The sequence below is a fragment of the Nycticebus coucang genome, chromosome 10, assembly GCF_027406575.1.
Source record: "Nycticebus coucang isolate mNycCou1 chromosome 10, mNycCou1.pri, whole genome shotgun sequence".
Classification (NCBI taxonomy): domain Eukaryota; kingdom Metazoa; phylum Chordata; class Mammalia; order Primates; family Lorisidae; genus Nycticebus; species Nycticebus coucang.
The window spans coordinates 121710364-121735187 of record NC_069789.1 but is presented as its reverse complement, the minus strand read 5'-3'; the positions used below and the strand labels follow the sequence as shown (position 1 = coordinate 121735187).

At 54.2% G+C, this 24824-nt stretch overlaps 2 protein-coding genes across 5 annotated transcripts; both read right to left on the bottom strand.

The window, feature by feature from the left end:
- Positions 1-1441: 1441 nt before the first annotated feature.
- On the bottom strand, positions 1442-12389 carry GSK3A (glycogen synthase kinase 3 alpha). Its single transcript, XM_053606559.1, has 11 exons — positions 11720-12389; positions 9892-10079; positions 7778-7861; positions 7495-7605; positions 5445-5575; positions 5247-5353; positions 4181-4278; positions 4010-4105; positions 3393-3579; positions 2695-2787; positions 1442-2125 (listed from the first exon to the last, which is right to left on the bottom strand). Exons 1-11 carry the CDS (start codon positions 12000-12002, stop codon positions 2052-2054), a joined length of 1452 nt encoding a protein of 483 aa, XP_053462534.1. The 5' UTR covers positions 12003-12389; the 3' UTR covers positions 1442-2051.
- A 4535-nt stretch (positions 12390-16924) lies between these two features.
- Positions 16925-24433, bottom strand: ERF (ETS2 repressor factor). Of its 4 annotated transcripts, XM_053606557.1 has the most exons (6): positions 24247-24397; positions 23799-23914; positions 23522-23607; positions 19662-19896; positions 19170-19285; positions 16925-19063 (listed from the first exon to the last, which is right to left on the bottom strand). In XM_053606557.1, exons 4-6 carry the CDS (start codon positions 19691-19693, stop codon positions 17802-17804), a joined length of 1410 nt encoding a protein of 469 aa, XP_053462532.1. In that variant the 5' UTR covers positions 19694-19896; positions 23522-23607; positions 23799-23914; positions 24247-24397; the 3' UTR covers positions 16925-17801. The 4 variants fall into 4 exon arrangements, with proteins under 4 accessions (XP_053462532.1, XP_053462531.1, XP_053462530.1 ...); XM_053606556.1 differs by lacking the exon at positions 23522-23607; XM_053606555.1 differs by lacking the exons at positions 23522-23607; positions 23799-23914 and having other exon boundaries at positions 24247-24433.
- Between the last annotated feature and the right edge of the window lie 391 nt (positions 24434-24824).

The following is a 24824-nucleotide window of genomic DNA, read 5'->3' as shown; positions in this document are numbered from 1 at the left end:
TCATAGAACAGTTATGATTTGAAAAGGCCTTGGAAGATCAAAGTCAAGGGAGCTGGAAAAGATTCCCAACTTTTTTGAAGCTTACCTGGGATAACAATCTTTCCCTACCTAAGCAGATGATTTATGACAGGTCAATGGAGCAGGTCCTCCCAGGGCTCTGTAAACCAGTGTGCTCAGGCAGGTGAAGCAGAATGAAGCTGGGGCTGGGAGTTGTCCAGGATAGAGGCCTAGACCTTGGAAGGTCATGAAAGCTGGGATTAGTTCTAGGACAAGGAGACTCATAGTATGGTGTTAGATCTCTCTGGGGTCAGAATAGGATGAATGCATGGCTGCAGATGGTCCAGGAGGAGTAAGACAAGGGTAAGGGAGACCCTCAATGACCTCACAGTCAACTAGATGTGAACACCCAGGAGGGAGGGGTCCCCAGGAGCCCCAAGGGCTCCCTTTCCCAGTGCTCTGTGTATTCATTTTACAGATAAAGTGAAATCCAGATGATAATGAACAAGGGTCTGTCCTGAGCAGTATAAAGATGCCCCCCTAGAGTTGGTGTGAGCAGACTGGAGAGCCTAGGTCCCATAGGAGCAGTCCCTTAACTCTCTAGGACATGTTTGAAATTCTTTTCCCTTTTGTTCAAAAGCGATATCCAGTGGAAGACATGTCAGTTGCTCCTCCCTAGGCCCCCTTCCACTTCTCACACTGTACTGTGTGGCACCATGGGGGAGATACCATTTCCTTCTGCCCACTGCCTCACCATCTGGCCCCAGCATGTTTAAAAGTAAGGAAGGGGTGGGGTCTGGGGTGGCACCTGTAGGTGAGTAGGGCGCCGGCCCCATATACTGGAGTTGGCAGGTTCAAACCTGGCCCCAGCCAAAAACTACAAAAAATAAATAAAAGGGGGGGAATGCCAAGTCCTCTACCTCAGCATCCCTAAGAGAACCAGGTAGGTACCTTGCTGAAGATGCAGAAACAAGATCTGGTTTGCCCTCAGTCATGCCTACTCAATGGAGAGACTATAAACAGGCTTAAGTTTTTGACTTAAGTGACCCCACATACACACACACCCCAGCCCTGAAGCAGCAACAGTTCAGGCTGAGGCACATGTCTTGATTCTGCCACTTAAGCTCTATGGCCTTGACCTCCCTGATTCCTAATTCTCTCACTGGTTACTGTGATGCTAATCCCTCCCTCCCTAAGAAGCAGCAGATGATTTATGCTGGGTCAGAGGGCAGGCTCCTAGGCCGCTGCAGTAGATAAAGACAGAGCACCTCACCACACATGCAGAGAAGAAAGCTAAGGTACAAGAAGGTTGGGCACTTGTGCTAGGGCTGGGACTCAGGCTTCCTGACATTCCTGTCAGAGAGGGGGCATGCTCTGATCCCAGAACAGCCCCTAAGACACTCCCCTTGCCTCAGTAGAAACAGGCAGCAAGACAGGAAACACATTTTCATGCCAATAATTTATTGAACGGAGGTCTGTACACAGGCAAACCTTACTGTGGAAACTAAGACATCAGGAGCTCTCCCCACTCCTCCAGCCCTCCAGGGTGGGGTGAGGAGGGAGGAGACCTTGGGGGTAGGGACAGAAGGGGAGATACAGCTGTAGGAAGGGGAGGGGTGGGATTGGACGGTGAGAATCCACGTTTTCTTTAAGAAAAAAATTATAACAATCTATTTACACCCGGGGGCCAGGGAAGGGAAAAGGAGATGGGGGCTGGGCTGGTTCTATTTACAAGGGACACAAGGAGGGGAGGGGGTTGAAGGAGATGGAGGCCAGGTGGGAGGAGGGGGCCAAGGAGGTAGGAGGTCCTCGTGCCCCCATCCCCCTGTCCTTCCTTCCTTCTCTTCCCTCCCCACAACCAGTTAAAATCCTCTTAAAAAGCCCACCACAGGGGTAGGCTGGTAAGGGAGGGACTGAAGGTGGGGACAGGGACTCATTTACCTCTGCCCTCTAGTCTAGGGGCCCAGCCAGGACAAGAGCTTGATGGGCTATGGCCCCCTCCCAGCCCCACGTAGGGCTCTCAGATGGAAGTGAAAGGGTGGTTGGTGGGGCCCTCAGGAAGAGTTAGTGAGAGAAGGTGTAGCTTCAGGCGACTGCCAATCTGAGCCGGTCTGAGTCTCAGTTAAAGCTGAAGAGAAGGAGGAAGGATAGACAGTTAGCCTTTTGCCTTTCAGACAATGCTCAGACCCCCCAAAGTAGGAATTCAGTGTAAGACACTACATTAAAGGTTAAAGGCTGTCACTTAAGGCCTGGGGTTACAAACTCAAATACCAAAGGGCCAGGATAACTGATGCACCACAGCACCCAAGCTTTGCAAAGTGAGGGTAGCTTGGACTAAGAACTAGCTGACTACTTTGAGGAGAGGCAGGCTATTGTGTGGTCTTTCTTCTCCACAAGAAATATGAATTCTGGATTTTTATATAAAATAGCCCCATTTTTTAACACAAGCAACAAACCCAATGTTTTATTTGTTCAGACTAAACATATTTTAGTTCTCCAGTTAGCATTTAAATACAAATTTAAGCAACAATGCCCTACAGATGTGACCATTTACATCTTGTGAAATATACTTTCTATGCATCCAAATGTCAACAACTTAAAAATACCTGCAAGAAACTCAATAACTATGAGAACAGCCCCAGGCTCCTCTGGCTGAGAAATGCTGCTTTAACACTCAGCAGATGGCCCCCAACTTACCTTGTGAGGACTGGGTGAGGGTAGGAGTGCCTGCTGTGGACCTCAAGTGAGGAGGGATGAGAATGGCGTTGAGAGATGGTTGGATGGAGAGTTCTAGAGACAGAAATTGAAATGCTCAGTCAGGATGGAGGTAGGGCATCTGGAGACCCAGTTAGGATTATGATGGGGCACCACAGGGGGACCCTGCTATTAGCCAGGCCAGCTGTCTGTGGGCACTTTCTGCCACAAAACTCTTTAAATGAAAAACCAGAAAGAGCGGCAGCACCCATAGCTCAGTGGGTAGGGCATCAACCACATACACAGAGGCTGTCAGGTTCGAACCCAGCCTGGGCCAGCTAAAATCAACAATGACAACTGCAACAAAAAAATAGCCAGGCCATTATGGTAGGCGCCTACAGTCCCAGCTTCTTGGGAGGCTGAGGCAAGAGAATCACTTAAGCCCTGCAGTTTGAGGTTGCTGTGAGCTATGACGCCACAGCACTCTACCAAGGGTGACATAGTGTCTCAAAAGAAAGAGCCTCACACAAGGCAAATCACAGTTGAGCACAACCTAAGCAGGTTCAGTTGTCCCTAAATCTAAGGGGCTGCTTTCCTGAACCCCAGGCCTGCCTTGTACCCTTCTCCCCCAGATCCCCACCAAGCTCTTCACTATCTTTGGCTGCCCCTTCAGCTCCCCAGATCTCAGGCTGTGCCCTCACCACCAGGACTGAAATTGAAGAGGGGAGGGAGTGGGCGGTTGTTGGGAAGCTGGGTTCCAAGACATCGCAGTTCATCAAAGAAGCTGTGGGCACAGGCCTCTAGTGGGGAGAGCCTTGAGGACGGTGTGTACTCCAGCAGGCTAGAGCAGAGCGCGATGGCCTCTGGCGGCGTTCGAGATTTGAACACCTGAAAACAAGATGCATGGGGTTGTGAGGGTGACAGGCCACAGGCACTGGCTACTTCAGTATCTCACTGCCACAGCACCCATAGCAAGTATTGCTGCCTGCCTCCCATAAACCCACCTTCCAAATAAGAAGCACAACCACTGAGGGAGAGGTCAGTTTGTATGGTGAGCAGCCAGCCCAGGTCCCATGTCTGTGTGAGCCCTGACAAGAAGTTGTTTCCCCAACCATAAAAATTGGGAATCTTTAATTTACCTGTGGGTCCTCAACTTTTAAAATCTCATAAACTTTGAAATCTGATGAAAGTTACTGATCCCTGGATAACTGTTCAAATCCTCCCAACCATGATTCTGAAGCCAGGTCACCCGACCAGTTGGCCTCCAAGGAGGTCCAAGCCTGCAGCCATGTAGCCTTATCCCCTGGCCTTGCCCCACCTTTGTCCAGGGATGAGCTTTAATCTGGGGAAACTTGAACTCCGTGTAATTGGGGTTCATCTCTCGGATTTGTTCCCTGGTTGGTGTTCCCAGCACCTGTAGGGAGAGGGAGGATCTAAGACAGCCCCCTACCTTCAGCCCGGGCTCTGCCCACCCTGGCCTTGCCCTCACCTTGATGATCTCCACCAGCTGGTCTACCCCACTGTCCCCAGGGAAGATGGGCTGGCCAAGGAGAAGCTCAGCCAGTACACAGCCAGCTGACCACACATCTGAAGGGAAATGGGGGAGGGTCAATGACAGGCAAACAGGACCACCATGCCCAGCCCCTCATAAATGCTTCTATTCCTCATGGCCATCCTCAGAGGTGTCAGGAGACTCATTTTCTCAGCTTAGAGACAAAGCACCTGTCCCAAGGTCATACACAGCTTAGAACATGAGCATAACCTTGAATCTCCAAGTCAGCCCAACTTTAATGCACTTTCTAGCCTAGATACGTTTTCCAGCCCTCATAGCTTCTCCCTGCTAAGAGACCCCAATGAATTGAATTCTTCCTCTGGCTGTAACCTAGGAGGACTAACCTGCCAACAGGCACCTGTGTTCTTTGGGCTACAGAAAAGTAAAGCCTTAAGTCTTGGATTGCCTTTCTCACTTCCCAGCCTCATCTTACAATGGGTGGCAGCCTGACCCACCCTGGTCTGTACCTTGACCTCTATAGCACAAGATCATACCTAGGGACCACATGTTCCTTATCCTGCTGCTAAATGTTCTGTCATACTCTTTCATATTCCTTCCCTCCTTTCAGCTTTCCCCTCATGCCTGGTTGATGGCACTGTTGTCCCTACCATCAGGAAAAGACAGAGGCCCTGAGAACAAGCTGCACCTTCACAGTAGCAAAGCCTTGCCTCCCAGTTCCTCCGTCACCACTAGCCTCTCCCCTCCCCCCAGCTGAGAAAAGTAGGCTGACTGGGAGGTTCCAGAGCTGGTATGGACTCTGGAGTCAGGTCAGCTTTCAAGTCCTAACCCTGCCTAGTCCCCTACAGTAAGATAGATGGCCTCACAGCACTAAGCCTTAGATCACTCATCTATATAACAAGCATACGACAGCATCATCCTTGTGAATTTGTGAGGACTGAAGAAAAGAACAGCTTTTATCACCAAGCCTGGCATATAGCACACAGCAAGAACTCAAAAACTTCCAAGACAGTCATTCCCCACCCCAACCCTCCCTAACTCTGACCAATGGACGAGGTGTAATCAGTGGCTCCGAAGATGAGCTCCGGGGCCCGGTAGTAGCGAGAACAGATGTAGGAGACATTGGGCTCCCCCCGGACCAACTGCTTTGCACTGTGGGAAGAGATGGGCAGGGGTAAACACAAGGCAAAAGTTGGAATTCCCTGCTGCTTCAGCCACCCAGCATGCCCCAAGTTAGGCCCACCTGCCAAAATCGCAGAGCTTGAGGACAGCAGTGTCGGGGTCCACCAGCAGGTTCTGGGGCTTGATGTCACGGTGACACACCCCCTGGGAGTGGATATAGGCCAAGCTCCGAAAGAGCTGGTACATGTATACCTGGGGCAGGGACAAAACAGTAAGATGTCAACCCTGCTCCTCCCACACAACACACCACTGTGACATCATTTTGGCCTGCAGAGCCCTTTCAGGGCACTCTCTCCCTACTGCCCCAGCAGCTTCAGGAAAGCCCTTGTTTGAAACCCTTAGGTGAAGGATATGCACCACAGTCACTTGGAAGACATGTTGAAACAGAGAACACTAGGTCCTACTCCCAGAGTTCCTGATCAGTGAATCTGGGATGGGGCATTCACAAGCCCTCCCATGCTGGTGCTGCTCTTTAGACTACACTTTGAGAACTACTGCTTGGCAAAAGCCTGATTGAGTAAAAGAGATACATCAAAAGCCTTATTATAAAGCAGGCTGGGGAGTCAGGCACTCAGCTCCCCCCTCACCAAAATTCACTGGCTCTGAAGAGGGCTCAGCCTCCTTAATCCGACACTGAAAACTACCCCTGAACCAGCACCCTCTCCAGCTCCATTTCCCTGCCACTCTCCCTCCAGGCTGACTACAACCAAAGTGCCATGAAGAGCATCTTTGAGTTTTGGTCAATGCTGCCACCCCCAAGGCCTAGAGAGAGCCTAGCCCATAATGGCTCAATTTCTCCACCACACACAGGGCTGCTTCCCAGACCCCTTCTTCTTTTGTTCTCATTCCCTTCAGCGAGAGATGCCACTTTCTTTTTTTTTTGCGGTTTTTGGCCAGGGCTGGGTTTGAACCCACCTCTGGCATATGGGGCCGGCACCCTACTCTGTTGAGCCACAGGCGCCACCTAAGATGCAACTTTCTTAACCTGTGCCTGGTCTTCCCCTGGAAGCCTTCCTTGATCCTTCTTATTCCTAAACCAAGCTGGGCTGGGAGCTACCTCTATTTCTACAATAGCCTGTGTTGCCTCTAGTATGCTAGTTATCTAGTTGGGTTTTTTTTTTTTGCAGTTTTTGGAGGGGCTAGGTTTGAACCTGCCACCTCCAGCATATGGGGCTGGCGCCCCACTCCTTTGAGCCACAGGAGCCACCCATTTATCTAGTTGGTTTTATAGTTTTCTGTGATAATGCCTGTCCACCCTACCAAATTGAGAGCTTATCAAGGGCAAGGCTTGGGTCTCAGTCAGTGGTGGCTCTGGAATTGCTCAGCCCTGGGCCCAGTATGCAGGCAACCATGGGACAGATCCATCAAACCAAAGAACGACCCTCTAAGGTGAGGTCCAACAGCAACAACTGCTGGTAGAGTCCACATCAGCTCACCCGGGCTTGGGGTACTTAAAGCCAGCAGGAGCAGCTGGGCCCCAAGCAACCTCCACCAAACAAAATACACCGACCTCCTTCTACTGCAGCAGGCTGCTCACCCTCTGTTCTCTATATCATCCCTGGGCTTCATTCATTCATTCATTCATTCATTCAAATACTTCCTTAGGATCTGTAACACCCAGGGCACAGTACCAGCCAATGGAGGATGAGCCTGCACAGAATGATGGATGAAGACACAGTCTAGATTCCATGGGTGCTAACCTTCCTCCAACCCTAACTTCTTTCCACCTACCCTCTCACCAAGACTCTTAAGGTCTGGACTACAACCTCAGCAGCTCCCCTCTGCATTCTTGGTCCCTACCACCTCCTTATCCTAAGCTAATTCCAACACCCCTGGTGCCACTGGGCTCCCAGTATGGACCTGACCAGGTACCTTGCAGTCTCCTCAGCCCCCTGGTCAGGCTACCTCCTTGATTTAGTCAGGCCTCACCTCGGCCCTCTCCTGTGTTTGGTAATCTCCATTATGGTGGGTCACAGGGACAAAGGCAGGGAACACAGATCCTCCAGAGACTAATATATACTTGGAGGATAAGGGACCTAACAGAAAAACAGAAGGCTCCAGAGTCCCTGGCTCTGTGAGCCTGGGACACAGCAGCCTGCCTAATTGCCTACCTTGACATAGATGATAGGGATGGTCAATTTGGCCTTGGTGAAATGGCGGGCCACCCGGTAGACTGTCTCAGGCACATATTCCAGCACCAGATTTAGGTAAAGTTCATCTTTCTGTAGAGAGCAAAGGAGAGGTGTGAGGCACCGTGAGATGTGAGGAAGAGGAGAAAGAAGGTGTATAGGGACTGTGGAAGAAGGACTGGCACTCATGAGCAGGGCAGACAGAAAGATGGGTGGATGGAGTCCAAGAGGAGCAACCCTGCCGCCCCCCACCACGAGGTCTCACCTTCTCCCCACTGGAGTAGAAAAAGTATCTCAGCCTCACAATATTGCAGTGGTCCAGCTTACGCATAATCTGAAGCTCTCGGTTCTTTGGGGCAAAGGGAGAATTGCCTCAGAATACCAACTCAATCTGCCTCCCACCCAACACCCCTCACCACAGCACTACTCCCCCATTCTATTTTTTTTTTTTGGCCGGGGCTGGGTTTGAACCTACCACCTCCGGCATATGGGGCCAGCGCCCTACTCGTTTGAACCACAGGTGCCGCCCTACTCCCCCACTCTTGCCAACAGAGCCAAGCAGCAACCTCTGTGCCCCAGTTCTAGGGCCCCTCTGGAGAATCCCCCAATCTTTGCCTGCTCCTGCCTATTCCCTTTCCATACAAGCTGAAGACCTCTGGGTTAAACCTAGACCACAAATATGCTTTCTTCAGCCCACTTTTTAAAATAATTTCCATTTGGGTGGCGCCTGTGGCTCAGTCGGTTGGGCGCCAGCCCCATATGCCGAGGGTGGCGGGTTCAAACCCAGCCCCGGCCAAACTGCAACCAAAAAATAGCCGGGCATTGTGGCGGGCGCCTGTAGTCCCAGCTGCTTGGGAGGCTGAGGCAAGAGAATCACTTAAGCCCAGGAGTTGGAGGTTGCTGTGAGCTGTGTGAGGCCACGGCACTCTACCGAGGGCCATAAAGTGAGACTCTGTCTCTACAAAAAATAAATAAATAAATAAATAAAATAAAAAAAATAAATAAAATAATTTCCATTTATTACTGACATTTAAAAATTAAATGGTGTCACATATAAATCAAGTTTTCAGCTCCTTTTAAAAAAATCAGAAGCTGGATGCAGTGGCTCACACCTATAATCCTAGCACTCTGGAAGCCCGAGAGAGATGGATTGCTTGAGCTCAGGAGTTCAAGACCAGCCTGAGCAGGAGCAAGACCCAAGACCCCATCTCTACTAAAAATGGAAAAATTAGCCGGGCGTAGTGATGCATGCCTATAGTTTCAGATATTCAGGAGTCTGAGGCAAGAGGATCACTTGAGCCCAGGAATTTAAGCTGCTGTGAGCTATGATGCCAGAGCACTCTAGCCTGGGGCAATATAATGAGACGCCTTCAAAAAAATAAAAAATTTCAGATGAGATGGCCCCATGAGGATTGCCACACTATGCAGCACAAGTAATGACAGACAAGCAGTGGCCGTTCAGTTCAACCTGGTCCCCACCACTCCCTATTGCTTCCCTTCCAAGCATCTGGGTCCTTAGATTATAGCTAGGTTCCTGAGCCCCGAACTCTAACTAGGCGTCACCTCTTTCCAAAAAGCATAGTCTCAGCATTCTCCCCCATTCTCTATTCCCCTCTGGAGCCTACAAACTCCCTGCTGCCAGACCTCTCACTTTGGAACTCAATTCTAATCAAATTCTGACTGATACCCTAGAGCTCCTCCTACCCATGAGTTCTCCCTGCCTGGTTCTCTTCCAGCCTAGGCTCAGTTCTCCTACATCCAGACTAGCCGAGGCTCCAAATGTTAGTCCTTCGAATACCAGTTATTCCTCACCTTCCATCTCCTCCATTTCCTAATTCCCTGAGCCTCCACTAGCTCACAGGGCGCCTCTATCCTGTCCTGCACTGGCCAAACACGTGGGCAGCACATGACCTTCAGAACCACCTGCATCAACTCTGCCAGCTTCCTTTCTCCTCTCTCCCCTAGTGTAACTCAGTGGCAAAAGTAAAGTGCTTGGGATTCAGACAGGCCAGATTCTAGTCTTGACACTATATGACCTCAGACAATTAATTTTCTTATCTGAGTTTTGTGTCCTTTTACACTTAAAATGGGCATAACAATAGTACCTACCATCAGAGACTCTTTATGTAAGTTAAAACAAGAACTTGCCTATAAAGCACTTACACTAAACAGATATCCAATAAATGTTACCTCTGGGCTCCCTTGGAGTCCACATTTCCTACCTTCCATATATAATTCATTTCTTTCTCTCCCCTGCCCCCTTCTCTTCTGACTTACACTCAAGACTCCTCTAAAACCTCAGGCTCTAGCTCTCTTGCTGGGGTTCCCCCACCAATCATGCCCAGTCCCCAAACCTTGTCCCCATTCCTCCCAAGGTACCTTGAACCTCTTGTCCTGGAGAACCTTCTTGATGGCGACCAATTCCCTGGTCTCTGCCAGCCGTGCCTGGTACACAACCCCAAATGAGCCATTGCCAATCACCTTGATGTCTGTGTAAGCCACCTCTTGAGAACGCTCTGGGCCTTGGCCTAGAGTAGCTACCACTGTGGTCACCTTCCCACTGTCACCTGGGAAATAAAGGGGATACATCATCCACTGACCTTTCCCATCTGGCCATTACCCCATCCTGGAGCTGTGAGAGGAAGGAAAATCTACACAGGAAGCTCTTTGAGGGCCTCTTTCTCTCTTCCCTCTCTTTGAGGAAAAGTGGCTACAAGAACCCTCCCAGTGACCTCTTCTCTCTTCCTTTTAGGGAAAACTCTAAATCCTGCCTGGGAGGATATTGGCACCTAAACCTCTTTGCTGTTCAAGGGTTAGAAAAATCCAAATTTCCACTTCTAGAAAGCAGCAAAAAACACCAACACCCCCAAGATGTGAATCCATCAACTCTGGGCCTACTGCCCTCTGGCCCCTTCTATTTGGAGAAAGTTTAGCCTAACCTCTTAAAAAAGCAGCAACTCTGAGGTATTCCAATTTGAGGAAAGCACTAACCTTTTTCACAGCCTGAGGATGTCTAAGTCCTCCCTGGTGGAGCTGCTAACTTCAGCACTGGTTCTTGGTAAGAGAAATGAATCCCCTCTTCTAGTATGCATACTCGTGTCCTGACCCTCACTTTTTGTTACTTTGGGGTTAGAAAAGGCACTGACCTAACTTCACTGGTGTAGAAAGAACACCAGAACCCTTCCTGTCATGTGGGTGGTTGCTAATGGACAAGCACCAAATTCTGAGAATGGTGAACCTGATCTCTATTATCAAGGGGCCATTCCTGTCTCAGTCCTTTGAAGAGAAGCCATAATTCCCAGTTCCCATTCTCCGAATGGTACTTTGGTGCCCTTCCTAGGGGATAGTGAACCCTTTTCTTGTGGGAACTGACAAACCAAATCCATTTTGAGGAATCAGTGACACATTCTTTTGGAGAAAGATGGTCTATATCACTATTCTTTTCAGAACAAATGACACCATACCCCAGAACAATTATAAAAAAGGATAAGTGCAAATCCACGTTCTATGGGAAACTGACCCACTCCACCTCCTTTCCATTTTTAAGACCCACCAAGCCATATTTTAGAACTGTGATTACAGACTTGGTTTTAAAGACTATGCTGACTTCCAACTATTACTTCTTTTGAGGTTCAGGCCTATACATTTTGAGTAGGTAATGATGTCAGGCCTTAAGTTTTAAAAGGGAAGATAATCTGAGTATTAGGTTTTGAAAGCTTTGGCCCTGTTTTGGGGGGATACTATAACCCCAAACGCCTGCTTCTAAGTGATAATTCACTTCAAATCCCCATCCGTGAAGGAGAGCAAATGCAGATTTCCCCTTCTGGGGGGATGATCTTATTCTTGTTCTCCTGGGGGACAATAAACCCAGATCCCCATCTGCAAGCGACCATGACCTCTGATCCTGTTCTCTAATGAATGACAACGTAAGATCCCCGTTTTTAAGACTCGAGGACCTAAAATCTCAATAGTGGGGAAAAAAAGAGCTTGTGACCCTTGTTTCTTTGAGTGTTAGTTAATTATGACTCTAAACTCCAAAAGATAGTAACCCCCAAACCCCTTTTTTCTGGGAGGAAGAGAGTTCTGATCCCAGTTTTGAGGCATAGTGACCTCAAGCTCCTATCTAAGAATATGAAAAAACATGATCAACGTCTGAGGAGCTTTGGAACCCCGATCACCTCCCCACACCGGTGCTGCTAGTACTCACGGCCCAGCTTCACTCCGGGCGGCGGGAAGCTAGTGCCCGTGCCAGGGCCGCCGCTGCCTCCTCCGCCGCTGCCGCTGGGGCCACCCCCGGAGCTTGAGGCCCCCACGCCCCCACCCATGGCCCCGACAGACGGCTTCCCGCCGCTGCTGCCGCCCGGGCCGGAGGCCGAACCCCCAGGGCCGCCTCCGCCTCCGCCGCCTCCGCCTCCTGGCTCCGCGAACGAGCTGGTCCGCGCCCGGCCCGAGCCCCCAGGGCCGCCTCCCGAAGGCCCGCCGCCGCTCATGGCGCTGAGCGCAGGCCGAGGCCGCGGGGCTCGGGCTGCCCGGGCTGCCCCCGCCGCCGCTGCTGCCGCCGCTACCGCCGCCTCCTCGGGGTTCCGGCCTTTTCCAGGCCGCGCCGCTCGGGCTCGGGCTCCGGCTCCGGCCCAGCGCCCGCCGCGGGGCACGCCGGGAGATGCAGTCCGACTGTCGTCTGCGCCGCCGTCGCTGCCTCAGGCCCACACAGAGAGCCGCGTGGCACGCCGGGAAATGAAGTCCTCAAACGCCTCAAAGCAAACCCCAGGGATGATGGGTCGCGCTGCACGTCTGGATATACAGTCTTGGGTATAGAGTCTTGGGTAATATATCGTCCGACAAAGACGGGCCCTGACGCTGTTTGAAAACAAAGAGCCTTACAGTCGTTCCCACTGCAACCGCTCCGTCCCGGAGCTGTGCAGTCCTGAAGCACAATGAGAAACAGAAACCAATCGCTCACTTAGTCTACTGGTTGTGTCTACTGACGCCAGGTGCACTCTGGGAAATCGAGTCGGCGCTCGTGAACACGCAAATCTCGGGCCGTGAAGCAAGCCGGGAAATGGAGTCGTTGCCACGCCCTCACCGCATTGCAGGTGTAAAGTGGTTTCTAAAGCACGCCGGGAACTGGAGTCCCAGGTAATTCTTAAGCCCCAAGTGGACCTTCAATTCCGCAGGTAGTCTAGGAAATGGAGTTACGTATCGCCCGCCTCCTCCGTACTCTGTGCCGCAGTTCCTGCTGGGAAATGTAGTCGACGGCGAGGCTTCAGTGCAGTTGCTACAACGAGCCCTGGTGTCTTCTGGGAAATGGGGTTCAAGCCAGCCTCACCTTTGAGTGAGGAGGCGGCGTCTACCATGAACCCGAAGCATGCTGGGAAATAATCCGTACAGGCTCTTGACCCTTTGTGAGGTGAATGCGGAGGTTTCCCAGGAAGTGGAGTTCCCGGTACCGTCGAGGTGTATGAGAGGTTAAACACGGCAGTTCCCTGGTTGACTAAAAGTGTTTCAACGGCTCTTTCATTATTCCCAGGTCTTAGGAAGAGTCGGGGTCGATTAGGGACTACTGGAAAATAGGGCCAAGCACCTTTAAGCTCCTGGTGACCACATTATCAGGGAAGGAAAAATGTCCCCTCCCCTCCGCAAAGGACTTGAAAAATAAAGTTCCCAGTGGAAGACACACTAGTCTTCCATTACAGTCTAGCTCTTTCTAGCAGTATGTTTTGTATCAGCAAACGGAGCCGAGTGTTATAAAGACGGAAGTAGAATTTGTCTTGAACCTTACTCAATTTTGCGTCTTCTCGCTTCCTACATCACAGAACCCTGAAGGACCCCAAACAAGGAAACCGGCTACAAGAAGTATCCTCAGTGGCTCAGCGGCTAGGGCGCCACCCACATACACCGGAGCTGGCGGGTTCGTAATCCGGCCTGGGCCTACCAAACAGTGATAACTACAACCAAAAAATAATGGGGTGTTGTGGCAGGCACCTGTAGTCCCAGTTACTTAGGAGGCTGAGGGAAGAGAATCGCGTAAGCCCAAGAGTTTGAGGTTGCTGTAAGCTCTGACACCACGGCACTGTACCGAGGGCGACAAAGTGAGACTCCGTCTTAAAAAAAAAAAAAAAAGCATCAGGTTTTGCACGCTCAGTGATTTGCCCCATTTATTGTCCAATTCATCGATTAATTCCTGGAAGAAGAGTACCCCCTAGGGGCGCTGGGAAGCAGGGTTCCCAGAGTTCGTGTACGTGTGTGTTTTTTTGTCTGTCTCCCCTCACGATCCCCCCGATATATTTGGAACTAAATTGAAAGCGCTCTCAGCCCTTCCCGCCTAGTGGAGTGGTAGGAAATGGACCCCTGGACTTGACTTCAATTGGAGCCTGTATTCATACTAACTGCCCTGCCCTTTCTGAAGCTACAATGTCTTGGCTACTCGGTTTGTTCCTGACTTCAGTTCCCGGCAGACACAACTGCATCAGTTGGTAGCGCTACCGGCTTTTGAGACTACATTATCCAAAAGGCAAAGCGCGGACACGGTCCCCTCTCCCTTCATAGAGTTCGTGGCTGTGCAACGCACAGCGCGGCGCAGGGCTTTCTGGGAGCTGTAGTTTCTCAGCCAAACGACGCCTGCTGCCCTCTGACGGCAGCTCTGAGTAGAAGAGTAAAAATCGGGGTCGAGCCCCATGGTCGGGAGAATCCGACACCGGATCAAGAAAGTCCACAGGAGGCGAGACTGGGCGGGACAGCGGCGGTTACTTAAGCCAAAAGCCGTGGGTCATGCGCAAATGGGAGCTCTGTGAACAACCGCTGCGAGGGGACTGAGGTCCGTGGGCGTTTGAGGGTGACAGTCTGAAGAAATCTATCATTATTTTTGTAGGAGATGAAAACGTTCGTACAAGGGTGCTACGAAGTGTCTTAAGAGAGCCCTATGGATGGCTGGGGGGAGTCCGTGGAGAGGTGAAGAGGTCTTCGATGGTCTATAGGCACCCGAAAACAATTACTGGGGGCCAGGGGAGAAGTCTGAGGGGACTTAAGATATCTGTAAAAGGTCTGTGGGAGACTGTGAGAAATTACTGAGCTAACTGAAGGTGTGAGGGATGGTTGAGAAGCATCAGAAAAGAGTTTTGCGGGGCTCTCGAGGTGCTAGGGCTACAGGTGCAAAGGGAGGGTCTCTGATAGTTTGAACGAATATTATGACGTGTCCTGGGACATCTATAAAGGGCTTTCAACTTGGAAGCAAGGATCTCAGAGTATATGGATGGAACCAAAGATGGCTTTTTTCTTTTCTTTTTTTTTTTTTTTTGTAGAGACAGAGTCTCACTTTATGGCCCTCGGTAGAGTGCCATGGCGTCACGCAGCTCACAGCAACCTCCAACTCCTGGGCTTAAGCGATTCTCCTGCCTCAGCCTCCCGAGTAGCTGGGACTACAGGCGCACGCCACAACGCCCAGCTATTTTTTGGTTGCAGTTCAGCCGGGGCCGGGTTTGAACCCGCCACCCTCGGTATATGGGGCCGGAGCCTTACCGACTGAGCCACAGGCGCCGCCCAAAGATGGCTTTTTTCAAGAACATTTCAAGCCTGCGAAAGGACTTAAGTAGGCGATTAAAGAGTGGGGGAGCTTGGGCGGCGCCTGTGGCTCAGTGAGCAGGGCGCCGGCCCCATATACCGAGGGTGGCGGGTTCAAACCCAGCTCCGGCCAAACTACAACAAAAAAATAGCCGGGCGTTGTGGCGGGCGCCTGTAGTCCCAGCTCCTCGGGAAGCTGAGGCAAGAGAATCGCCTAAGCCCAGGAGTTGGAGGTTGCTGTGAGCTGTGTGACGCCACGGCACTCTACCGAGGGCAATAAAGGTGAGACTCTGTCTCTAAAAAAAAAAGATTGGGGGAGCTGCTGGAGTTTTAAAAGCCAGATGCCACCTGTGACGTCCCACACAACCAGAATCTGGGGCAACAGGTCTGGTAGGACCAGCAGTTTTGGAACTAAGTACTCACGAACCCATGCGAGATATGGTTAGAGTTGCTTTAAAGGCACTGGGGTCCGAGGCTAAGAACACTAGTCAGGGTCCTTTCCGTCTTCCCCACAGTGATGACATCCCCTTCTCCATCACCCCACCACTATGCTGCATCTATGTTGCCAGGAAACATGCCTCATCCCAACTTCCAGAAATAACCCAGTGGCCCCCACCCTAGGGAATGACTTACATCACCCAGGAGAGGGAGCAGTTGCCTGCAGGCTGCCACAGGAGCCTCAGTTTTCTGCCAGTATCCCAGTCCTGGATCCTCTCTTCACTGCCAACCAACATCATCTGGGACCACCCACTCTGGGCTGGCATGAGATGAGGTTTAATAGAGTAGGTAGCAGTTGCCAGTCCCAAAAGGTTTCTTCCCCCTCAGGGTTGCACAGGGTGGAATTTTGTGGTGAAGCCAGTCCAATAGGCCCTTAGCCCTCAATTCCCACTTCATTTCTTAGCAGCTGTATAGCCTTAGGGGGAAATGCTTCCCCTTTCTGGGCCTTAGGCACCTCACCTGCACTGATGAGATTGGGCTTGTCTCTAAAGGTACTTCCAGCCTAGACTCCCCCTTCTGGTTCTTTCATCCTTGATTTGAGCTCTTTGGTCTCAGCTTCTAGCTTTTAATGAGCTCATTTCTGATCCAATCTGAGAGTCTGATCTGGCTTCTACCATCTTGGCTTTAGGGAAGAAAATTCAGGAATTGATGAAAGAAACTGGGCTTTGGTGACATACCTCACTTAAAGTCGTGACTCAGCCTTAGGGCCTTCACTGAGATGGTTACGCCTACCTTGTTTGGTGTTCAAAGAGCTACAGTATTATAGCTCCTAACTTAGCACACAGTTGATCAGTCAATACCAACTATGATAAGTGAGCCAGTTCCTTCACAACTTATTGGCTGGGGGTGGTCCCATGTTGTGGTGACCAAAAGATCACCAAATTATCTTCCAAGGTCTGCATTTCAGGAAACACTGCAGGCCTGGTTTCCAAAGGACTCCCAGCCTAACTCAGCATCACTAGGAGGGATGTGGACAGGGTGTTAAAGGCAAAAAGGAGATCCTGAGATCCAGGTGGAATTCACAGAGCTACAAGAGGGAAGGCATTTTAGGCAATCAGATGAGTGAGGGCAAAAGGGTAACAAGGAGGAGTCTAAAGAGCTTCCAAGGACAAGCAGGTCCCCATGGAATAGGGGAGTAGTCAGTTACAGGGCCAGAGTATGCCTGAGACCTTAATCATCAAGCTCTGGGGTTTATGTGCCCCCAAGGTCAGGAGATGGTTTCCCATTCAGATGAGGTTAGGTCCTCTGGCCACAGATCCACTGGGGGGTTGAGTCTAGCAGCCCCCAACCTTCAAATCAAGCAAAGGCTGTGGCCCTGTAGTGGCTGCACCCAGCACCTAGGACAGATCACTGCATCCAAAGGTCCAAAGTTTTATTGTTTTGAATACATTCTCCAGCAGCCCCCCTATTTCCCTCCCCACACCCTCAGTCCCCAATACAGAATAAGGCTTGACCACAGCCCCCTACCACACCCCAGGGGCCCCAGCTGGGAGGCAGATGGGGCTTCCAGTTTGGTTTCGGGGCACCCCCTTCCCATCTCCCCACCCACCTGTCCAGGGACCAGTCCTAGGAGCAGCTGGGGGCGAAAGGGTTGGACCAGTGCTTGGGGTAGGGAGTGGGATAGCAGGCACTTGTAAAGATTTGTGGCCCATGGGCGGCACCCCTCACCCTTCTCTGCCCCCCCCACCCCTCCCAACATGGAATTTTTGGTTCATCATAAAATTGTCCCTCCCTCCCCTGCTGTAACCTTGTGGGGTATGAGAAACCCAGGCACTCATGGCCCCAGAGGGGCAGTGAAGGCAGGGCTGGGGCTAAGGACGGCTGGGAAGCATAGGGGGAGAGGTACAAGAGGCAGAGAACAGGGAGACAAGGCTTTACTTCCTAAGTGATTGTAATAAAAAAGTTCCTGGGTGTTAAGGCCACAGCCTCAGTTCAAATATAAATTCCTCAGAATGGAGGTGGCCCCCTTAACTCCCCCCTCCCTCCCCCCAACACCATTTTGCCCAGAGCTCAGCAACCCAGTCAGGGGGCAGCCCCCAGCCCTGGGTACCCCCCCACCCCACCACTTAAAAAAAGAAAAAAGAAATTAAAGTTTTATACAAAATGTGGGGAAGGGATGGGGAGGAGGCAGGGAAGAGACTAGAGAGCTGCCCTCACCTCCAGGGAATGTAGGGTTAAGGCAGCAAAAAAAGTAAGGGAAGGTGGGGGGAACACAGGTCCCCTACCCACAGCCCTCAAGAATCTCGATGTTCTAGGGACAGCTGGGCTGTGGCGTGTTGGAGGTCAGAGCTCACCCGCCTGGGGGTGAGGGGCCCCTCCCCACGAACCTTCTTGTCTTCACCCTCATCCTCAAAGCCCCCAGCAGGACCCCCACCACCCTCCAGGCGACAGTCTTCACTCCAGCGTCGCTTAAAGCGCAACTTGAGGGGCATGCACTGGGCTGCCCCAGCTGCCTCGCCGGGCTCAGGCTTGGGAAGTGCAGGAGGGGCACGGGGTGTCTTGAACACCTCCCCGTCTTCCTCCTCATCGCTGATGTCAGTCACCTCCACCTCCTCTGACTCGCCTTCAGAGATAGGCTCCACCTTGATCTGTGGTGGCGGTGGCGGTGGTGGTGGTGGTGGGGCCAGTGCCCCTGCCCCCTCGACTAGCCCACCTGAACCACCGCTTTTGTCAGCGCCTGCTGGAGCCTTCTCCCCAGCTGCCCGTTGCCGGCGTCCTAGTGGGGGCGGCTGGAGCTTAAACTTGAATGGGGAGGAAGAGGAAGAAGAGGAGGATGAAGCCGAGGAAGGGACTGGTGGGGTCTCAGGTGCCATGGGTGGCAGTGGGCACTTGTCAGGGCGCTGAGGCTGGGGCACCACAAGCCCAGGGTAGTGCAGGAAGGCGCGGGGGCTGAGGTGGTAGTTGTAGACGCTTTGGGTGTGGGCCTGCAGGTACCGTTTCATGTCCTCAGGGCTAAAGGAGAAGTGGGAGCCTCCCCCTGAGCCACTGGGGCCCCCACCACCACTGGGGTACATGGGGCTCAGCGTGGGTGAGGGTGTGTAGGCCAGGTGGGTGGGCGTCATGGGCAGAGCCGGTGAAAGTTGAGGGGGTAGCAAGGAGCCAGGCCCAGCCAGAGGTGACACCGGGAAGGGGCTGAGGGGTTCAGGGGCACCCCGGGGTCGGGGATAGACACGGAAGACTCCAGGGTCATGGGGCAGGCGGGTCAGCGGGGGGCCTCGGAAAGCACCCAGCTCCGGAGGGCCAGGTGGTCGGGCTCGGGGGTCCTCTCCCAGGGGCTCCTCCAGCTCTGACGTGCCATCACTACAGTCACTGACCGAGCCTCGGCCCAGGCGGCGGGCCACCACAGCCGAGAAGAGAGAAGATGAGGATGAAGAGCAGGCTGGTGGTGAGCGGGGGTCCTCGGTGGGAGACAGCACCTCAGATGGCGTTGAGGGAGGGAAGCGGAAGTGGCTGCCACCTGATGGCACTGGTGGGGCACTCTGGGGCACCGCACCCCCTGGCAGGAGAGGGGGATACATGGTATCAAGGCCCTTGGCCTAGCCAGGACATACAAATAGACCCCTCCTCCCTCAGAGGACATGCTCACTATCATTGGTACTCACCAGCCAACCCCACATCAATGAAAGGATAATTAACCAGCACCAGTTTGTTGAAGTTGAACTTGTAGGTGAACCGTTTCCCCTTGGTCTTGTGCAGAATGCGTTTGTTATAGTAATATCTGTGGGTGAGAAATACCATGGAGATGGTCAGGTACAGGTGACTCATGTCTGGACTCCATACCTGGATATACACCTAGATGTAGCTTACGAAGGGCAACCAAGAAACATGGGCTACAAGACAAGTGCTACAAGGCGGAACCATCTCCCCTCAGGTCTGGGGGCAGACTAGAGGCTCCACCAGTGACTATATTCTCTCCTCAGGATACCTCTGTTGTCACCAAGGGGTTCAGAGAAGAGCTAGGACTAACCCTAGGTCACACAGCTAGAAATGTAGCAGAGCTAGAAGTCAAACCCAAAGCTATTCCCATGAGTTAGGGGCTTCCCAACAGGTGGGGGCTGTCCCATGTCTGCTCAGGGGCCCCCACCCCTTCTTACCGCAGGGCCCGGCTCAGCTTGTCATAATTCATCTGGGGCTTGCACTTGCGGACACCCCAGAGCCGGGCCACTTCATCAGGGTCCTTGATGACGAATTCCCCGTAGTCCCCCTGCCAGGCGATGACACCCTGGTACTCCTCCTTCCGCAGCAGCTCCAGGATAAAGTGCCACAGCTGGATCTGTCTCGAGCCAGGGGACGACTCCGGCTTGTAGGCCCAGTCAGGGAAGGCAAACCCTGGGGGCAGGAGGCAGGGAGTGGCCCCAAGTCAGGTTGCCAAGTCTGAGGCTCTGGGTCCCATCCCAGGGTCTATCTTCTGCTCTGCCCTCAATGTAGAGAAATCCGTCTCCCTTCAGCCAAGTCTAAACCTGGGTTAGAAGACAGTGTGTATCTGTCTGTCTGTGTGAGGGGGCTAGACAGAAGCTGGGGGGAGGGGAAGCTGGAGCCTGCTCCGGCGACACCGGGAGAAACAGGAAACCGTCGGCGGCGGGTCCCGGGGCCAGTGCCAGGGGACCAGGCACCAAGCCAGGCCGGCGGGCAGGGCTGCCAGTGGGGGAGGGGTGGGAAGGGGCACACGTGGCCAGCTGAGTTGGGGTACAGCCCCCTAACCCAACCTTACTACCTGTCATTCAAAGCGCATTGCACCCTCCCCCATCTCCTCCTTAGGAACATACACTGTACTTCCCCCAAGACCTGACAGAGTCCCTACTCCCACCCCAGAACCTGAGAGAATTTTTTTTTCTTAAAAGGACCAGGGGTGGAGTGGCTGGTGATGATGAGGTCAGTGCTTGCACACACAGAGGCTTCTGTCTTCCCTGGAGAGTGAAACCCAGACTGTCTTAGAGGCGCAAACCCCCCCCCACACACATAAGCCCTGGACCCTCTGAGTTGCACTGCCCTCCCCATATGCAGGCATCCAGGCCCAACCTGGCTAGAGGGCCCCAGCCCTGGCCTGGAGATCAAGCAGGCACTGCGGGAGCTGTCACCCTCTTCCCTCTTCTGTCTTCTCATCCTCTATCCTGCCCACCTGCCTGCCTGCCCCCAGCATTAACCTTGGGTAGAGGTTGGTGGTGGGCTGTCTGGTCCCTAGAGGGGGTGGGCAGCCTGGATGGGGAGTTGGGGGGGCTGCGGTTGTTGTCATTTCCCAAACCCCCGGGTAATCAGGGGCCATCAATAATTCAGCACTAGGCAGCCGGTAATGGAGGGGTGGGAGGAGGGAAAGGGGAGGAAAGGAAGGAGCGGGGAAAGCAGGGCAGGGGCCCTGGTGCCACTAGAGAAAGCCAAGGTAGATTGCTAAAGATGGGCGGGGTCCCAAGTCTCAGTCAGACTTCAGGGGTCAGTCTCTCTTTCTTGGTCCCTGCTCAAGGCAACCAGGCCTCCAGGCAACACGGAGCCTCCCTCAGAGACTCCACCCGAGTCTGGAATCCAACAGGGGATCTTTCCCCTGGGATCAGGGGATCAATCGTTTCTGCTCCCATAGAAACCATCCTTCCAAATCCAGAGTTCGCTGTCCCTCACAGGTACCCAGGCCCCTGACCCTAGGTAGACTGAGATGGCCAGTACCCCATTCCCTACCCAGTCCCTGCCCTATTCAGAAATCCCAGCCTCAAATCAGCCCCTCAGGGCTCAGAGATGGGGATATGACCCATCTCTAGTTGTTCTCAAACAAGAGTCCTACACCAGCAGCCCCTATTCCGTCTAGAAGTGACAAGTCCTGATGATCCCAGGGACCCATAGGTCACAGCCCTTGGATACCCCATTATCCTCACCCTGCTAGAGAATCCAGATCCCAGGGTCTCCCTCAGGGCCCACAAGCCTTTGGAACAAAGGTGACCAAACCACCAGCTCTCTGAACCAGCACACCCCCTCCAAAAAGCTCCTGGTCCCCCTCAGGGCCATGCTACTTCCACCTCAGCCCCAATCTGGCTCTAGACAGGAGGGGGAATGAAGCCCCCCAAGACATCAGTATCGGGGTAGGGGGTGTACTGACTTCCACCCTCCCCCCAAAATTAAAGCCACCCTTCCCAGCCCACCCGCCCCAGCCTCCGTGTCCCGGTAACCAGGCAACGTGTGTGCAGCGACAGTCCTGGGAGCGGGGGAGCAGGAGGCTAAAAATAAACTTTGCAGAAGAGAGGGAGTGAGAGAGACTACATGCAACACAAAGGGAACTCGGAAAGGAGGTGGGGGGCTCTGGTAAGGCCTTAAGCCGCATTCTGGGAGCTGTCCCAGGCCCCCTAGTTAACCCCCTTTCCTGAGCGACTTCCCCCCTCAGGGCCTGGACCCGGTTTCCCACTCCTGGCAGAGACCCTTCCCCACTCACAGACCCACCCCAATGCCAGCTTTCCTCATCGGACACAGCATACATGAGGGCCTGTTCCTGGCTTTGGGGGTAGATTGAAGGGGGGGGTGACGTCAGGATGTCTCAATGGGGCTCTGTTCCCCAGGCCTTGGAGCCAGGAGCCAGGAGCCAGGCACCGGCAAGGGGAGCATGTGTGAGAGTGTTGTGTATGCATCCACGTGCTTAAAACAGGGAAACACCAGACCTGCAGCAAGAAAGCCTGGGGGTACAGGACCTCTGCAGCATGGGAGTTCAGTGAGGCAGGGAGAAAGGAGCCACGCAGATAGAAGTAAACTGCAAGACAGGGTATAAAAGTGGCAGCTAACAGACAGGAGGATGGGATGGTGGGGTCCCAGAGGCACACCTGGGTTCCACAGAGACAGGGTAAGGATTCTCCCAGACGAACTGCCTGGGGGCACAGAACTCCTGGGCACCCCCCAACTTCACGTGACTGCCCAAACTTTTTTAAAAGATACTACAAGGTGGTCAGAAGGGAGGAGTGGTGATAAAGGAAGAACACGCTGGCCTCCTGGGGGGCCCTACCACCTCCCCCACTCCAGGCAGCCCTCTATGGCGCCAGAGCCGGGAAGAAAACAGGAAGTGGGAAACAGCCATGGCAGAGGAGAGAGGAGCAGGGATGGAAGATCGGATGGAGGGGTGCAGTAGCGCAGGCCGAGAGGCAGACTGAAAGATGGATAGATCAGAAGGCTATCCCAAGGCCTCAGCCTCTCCCCCCTCCCCTAGCCAGAGAACCCACACACTGCTGGACCCCCAGACATGGCTGGGGAGGCGACTCAGCCGGTTCCATCAGGCCAAGGCCCTTAGCAAGAAGAGAAACGAGGCGGGGTTGTCTGGCAGCCTAGGCCCCTTCCTCGGGCAAGGGGGGGAGGGCTCCTGTTGGCCCCAGGGCCCAGCTTGTCGGGAGCTAGCGAAAGCCGGGGAGTATGTGGGGCGCACGTGACTGACCCTACAGTGCTCCGCTCCCCTACCCCACTCCCAGCCCCCCTCTCGGCCCCAATACCCTGCCGCTGGATCCCTGCTCAGAGCCCTTTAAGAACCGCCCCCACCGGCCGAGAAGAGGAGTGGGGTGGGGTGGGTGGGCCGGTCGGGGCACACACCCGCACTCAGGAGCCCCAGCAGCGGCAGCCGCTGGGGAAAGGAAACAAGTTTGAACAGCGGCGCCCGGCCCCCTTCCCCCTCCCCCGTCCCCGTCCCCGCCCCGGGCCGGATTCCGACGGGGTAGACGGGCAGGGGGCGGCCAGGACCCCTCCCCCTGCACGCCTGGGCGCAAAGTCCAGCCCGCGCGGGCCCGGGGGCGGCGGGGGAGGGGAAGGGGGAAAGTCCGAGTGGGAAGGGGGTTAATCCCGCTGCCCCCCGCCCGCCGACTGAGGGGGGAGGGGAACCTTGGCCCCTTAAGGAGGAGCAAGTTGGCGGGGAAGAGGCGGAGGGAAAGACCGCCCGCTGAAAGAGAAGAGCTGAAGCAGGGAGGGGGGCACGAGGGGGGAGTCTCTGCGTTCCCCTTACCTTCCCAACCTCTCCAACCCCAGGCCCCGAGCGGCGCAGAAGGAGGGTATCCAGGTCTCCCTAGAGCCACCTTAAAGCTGCGCGTTCTAAGGTCGGAAACAAAAAGTTCCTTTTTCGAACGTTCGGGCTGCGCTTTGGAACTTTGCGACTCGGCGAGGGCGGGGGAGCGCGGAGCCGGCGGAGACGGGCGGGGGAGGGGCGGCGCAGCCCGGACCCCGAGTCCAGGTCTCCCCACTCACGCCCTCCTTCTAGAGGCCATCCTGTATCCCTCGCTAACCTGGTGCGGGACACGCGCCACTGTGAAGGTCACGGGCCGGATCGCGCAGCGCGGAACCAGGGATAGCGGCCCCGTGGACAGTCTCCCCCCCCCGCGCCCTGCACACGTCCGGGCCCCTAGAGTGCAACGTGACAGAGCGGCGAGTAAGGACCTCGCCACCCTTGCGATCCCAGGGGTGGGGAAGAGGCTAGCTTGGGGGGGGTCCCTGTAGGGAGTGAGGACCAGGATCCACAGCACCCACAACTAATCCGCCCAAAGCCAGGAATCGGGGGTTCTAGGCAGTAACCCCCGCTCGTACCGTAAGAAGCAACAGGTCTCGAGTGCTTGGGGGTCCCCCAGAACTGGGGATCACCCAGGCTCCCCTGAGCCCCTTAGCCCCCCCAAAGTTTCTCCGCCCAGTATCCCGGGGCAACAAGTCTTCCCCCACACGTGCTGCCCCCGCCCCCACCTGTGTCCGCCGGGGTCTTCATGCTGGGGGGCCCAGGGCGAGGCGCCCTGACTCCGGGCCGTGGCTCCCGGCGCCCGCGCTGCCCCGTCCTGTCCCGCGCCCGTCGGGCCACCCTCGCCGCCTCACCCGGCCTCGCCTCTCAGAGCCTCTCCCCTCCCCGCCGCCGCCTCCCGGGTTAATATCGCACTCCGGGGCCGGGACGCCCACGCCCCCCGGCCGGCTACGTCACCGCCGCGTCGCCATGGAGACACTGTGCCCGCCCCCTCCCCGCGCACTCACACACACGCTCGCCGGCGCGCAGCCACTGAAGACCGGCCGGCGCTGGGCTTAAAGGAGCCGCGCGGTGGGGGAGGGAGGAAGGAGGGAGAAGGGGTGGGATGGGGTCCCCCGGGGTCATGACCCTTCTCCGAGACTCCAAGTCTGCAGATAACTTAAGTCCCCGGCACTCGCTACCTACTGCCCCTCCTCCTCTCCTGCCCACTGCGGACTCCAGAGTTTCTTGTGGGAGCTTGTAAAGGGGAAGGGGGAAATCTTTCGAGGGGAGTCAGAAACTCGAGTGAGAAAGGGACAGGAACCTT

Excerpts from the sequence above, each read along its gene's own strand:
- ERF (XM_053606555.1), bottom strand. The coding sequence starts at position 24,268 with ATGAAGACCCCGGCGGACACAG. Across the intron at positions 19,286-19,661 it reads AAGCTGAGCCGGGCCCTGCG|ATATTACTATAACAAACGCA; the intron begins GTAAGAAGGGGT and ends TCTCACCCACAG. Across the intron at positions 19,064-19,169 it reads CATTGATGTGGGGTTGGCTG|GGGGTGCGGTGCCCCAGAGT; the intron begins GTGAGTACCAAT and ends CTCTCCTGCCAG.
- GSK3A (XM_053606559.1), bottom strand. The coding sequence starts at position 12,002 with ATGAGCGGCGGCGGGCCTTCGGGAGGCGGCCCTGGGGGCTCGGGCCGG. Across the intron at positions 7,862-9,891 it reads TCCAGGACAAGAGGTTCAAG|AACCGAGAGCTTCAGATTAT; the intron begins GTACCTTGGGAG and ends TTTGCCCCAAAG. Across the intron at positions 7,606-7,777 it reads TCTACTCCAGTGGGGAGAAG|AAAGATGAACTTTACCTAAA; the intron begins GTGAGACCTCGT and ends TGCTCTCTACAG.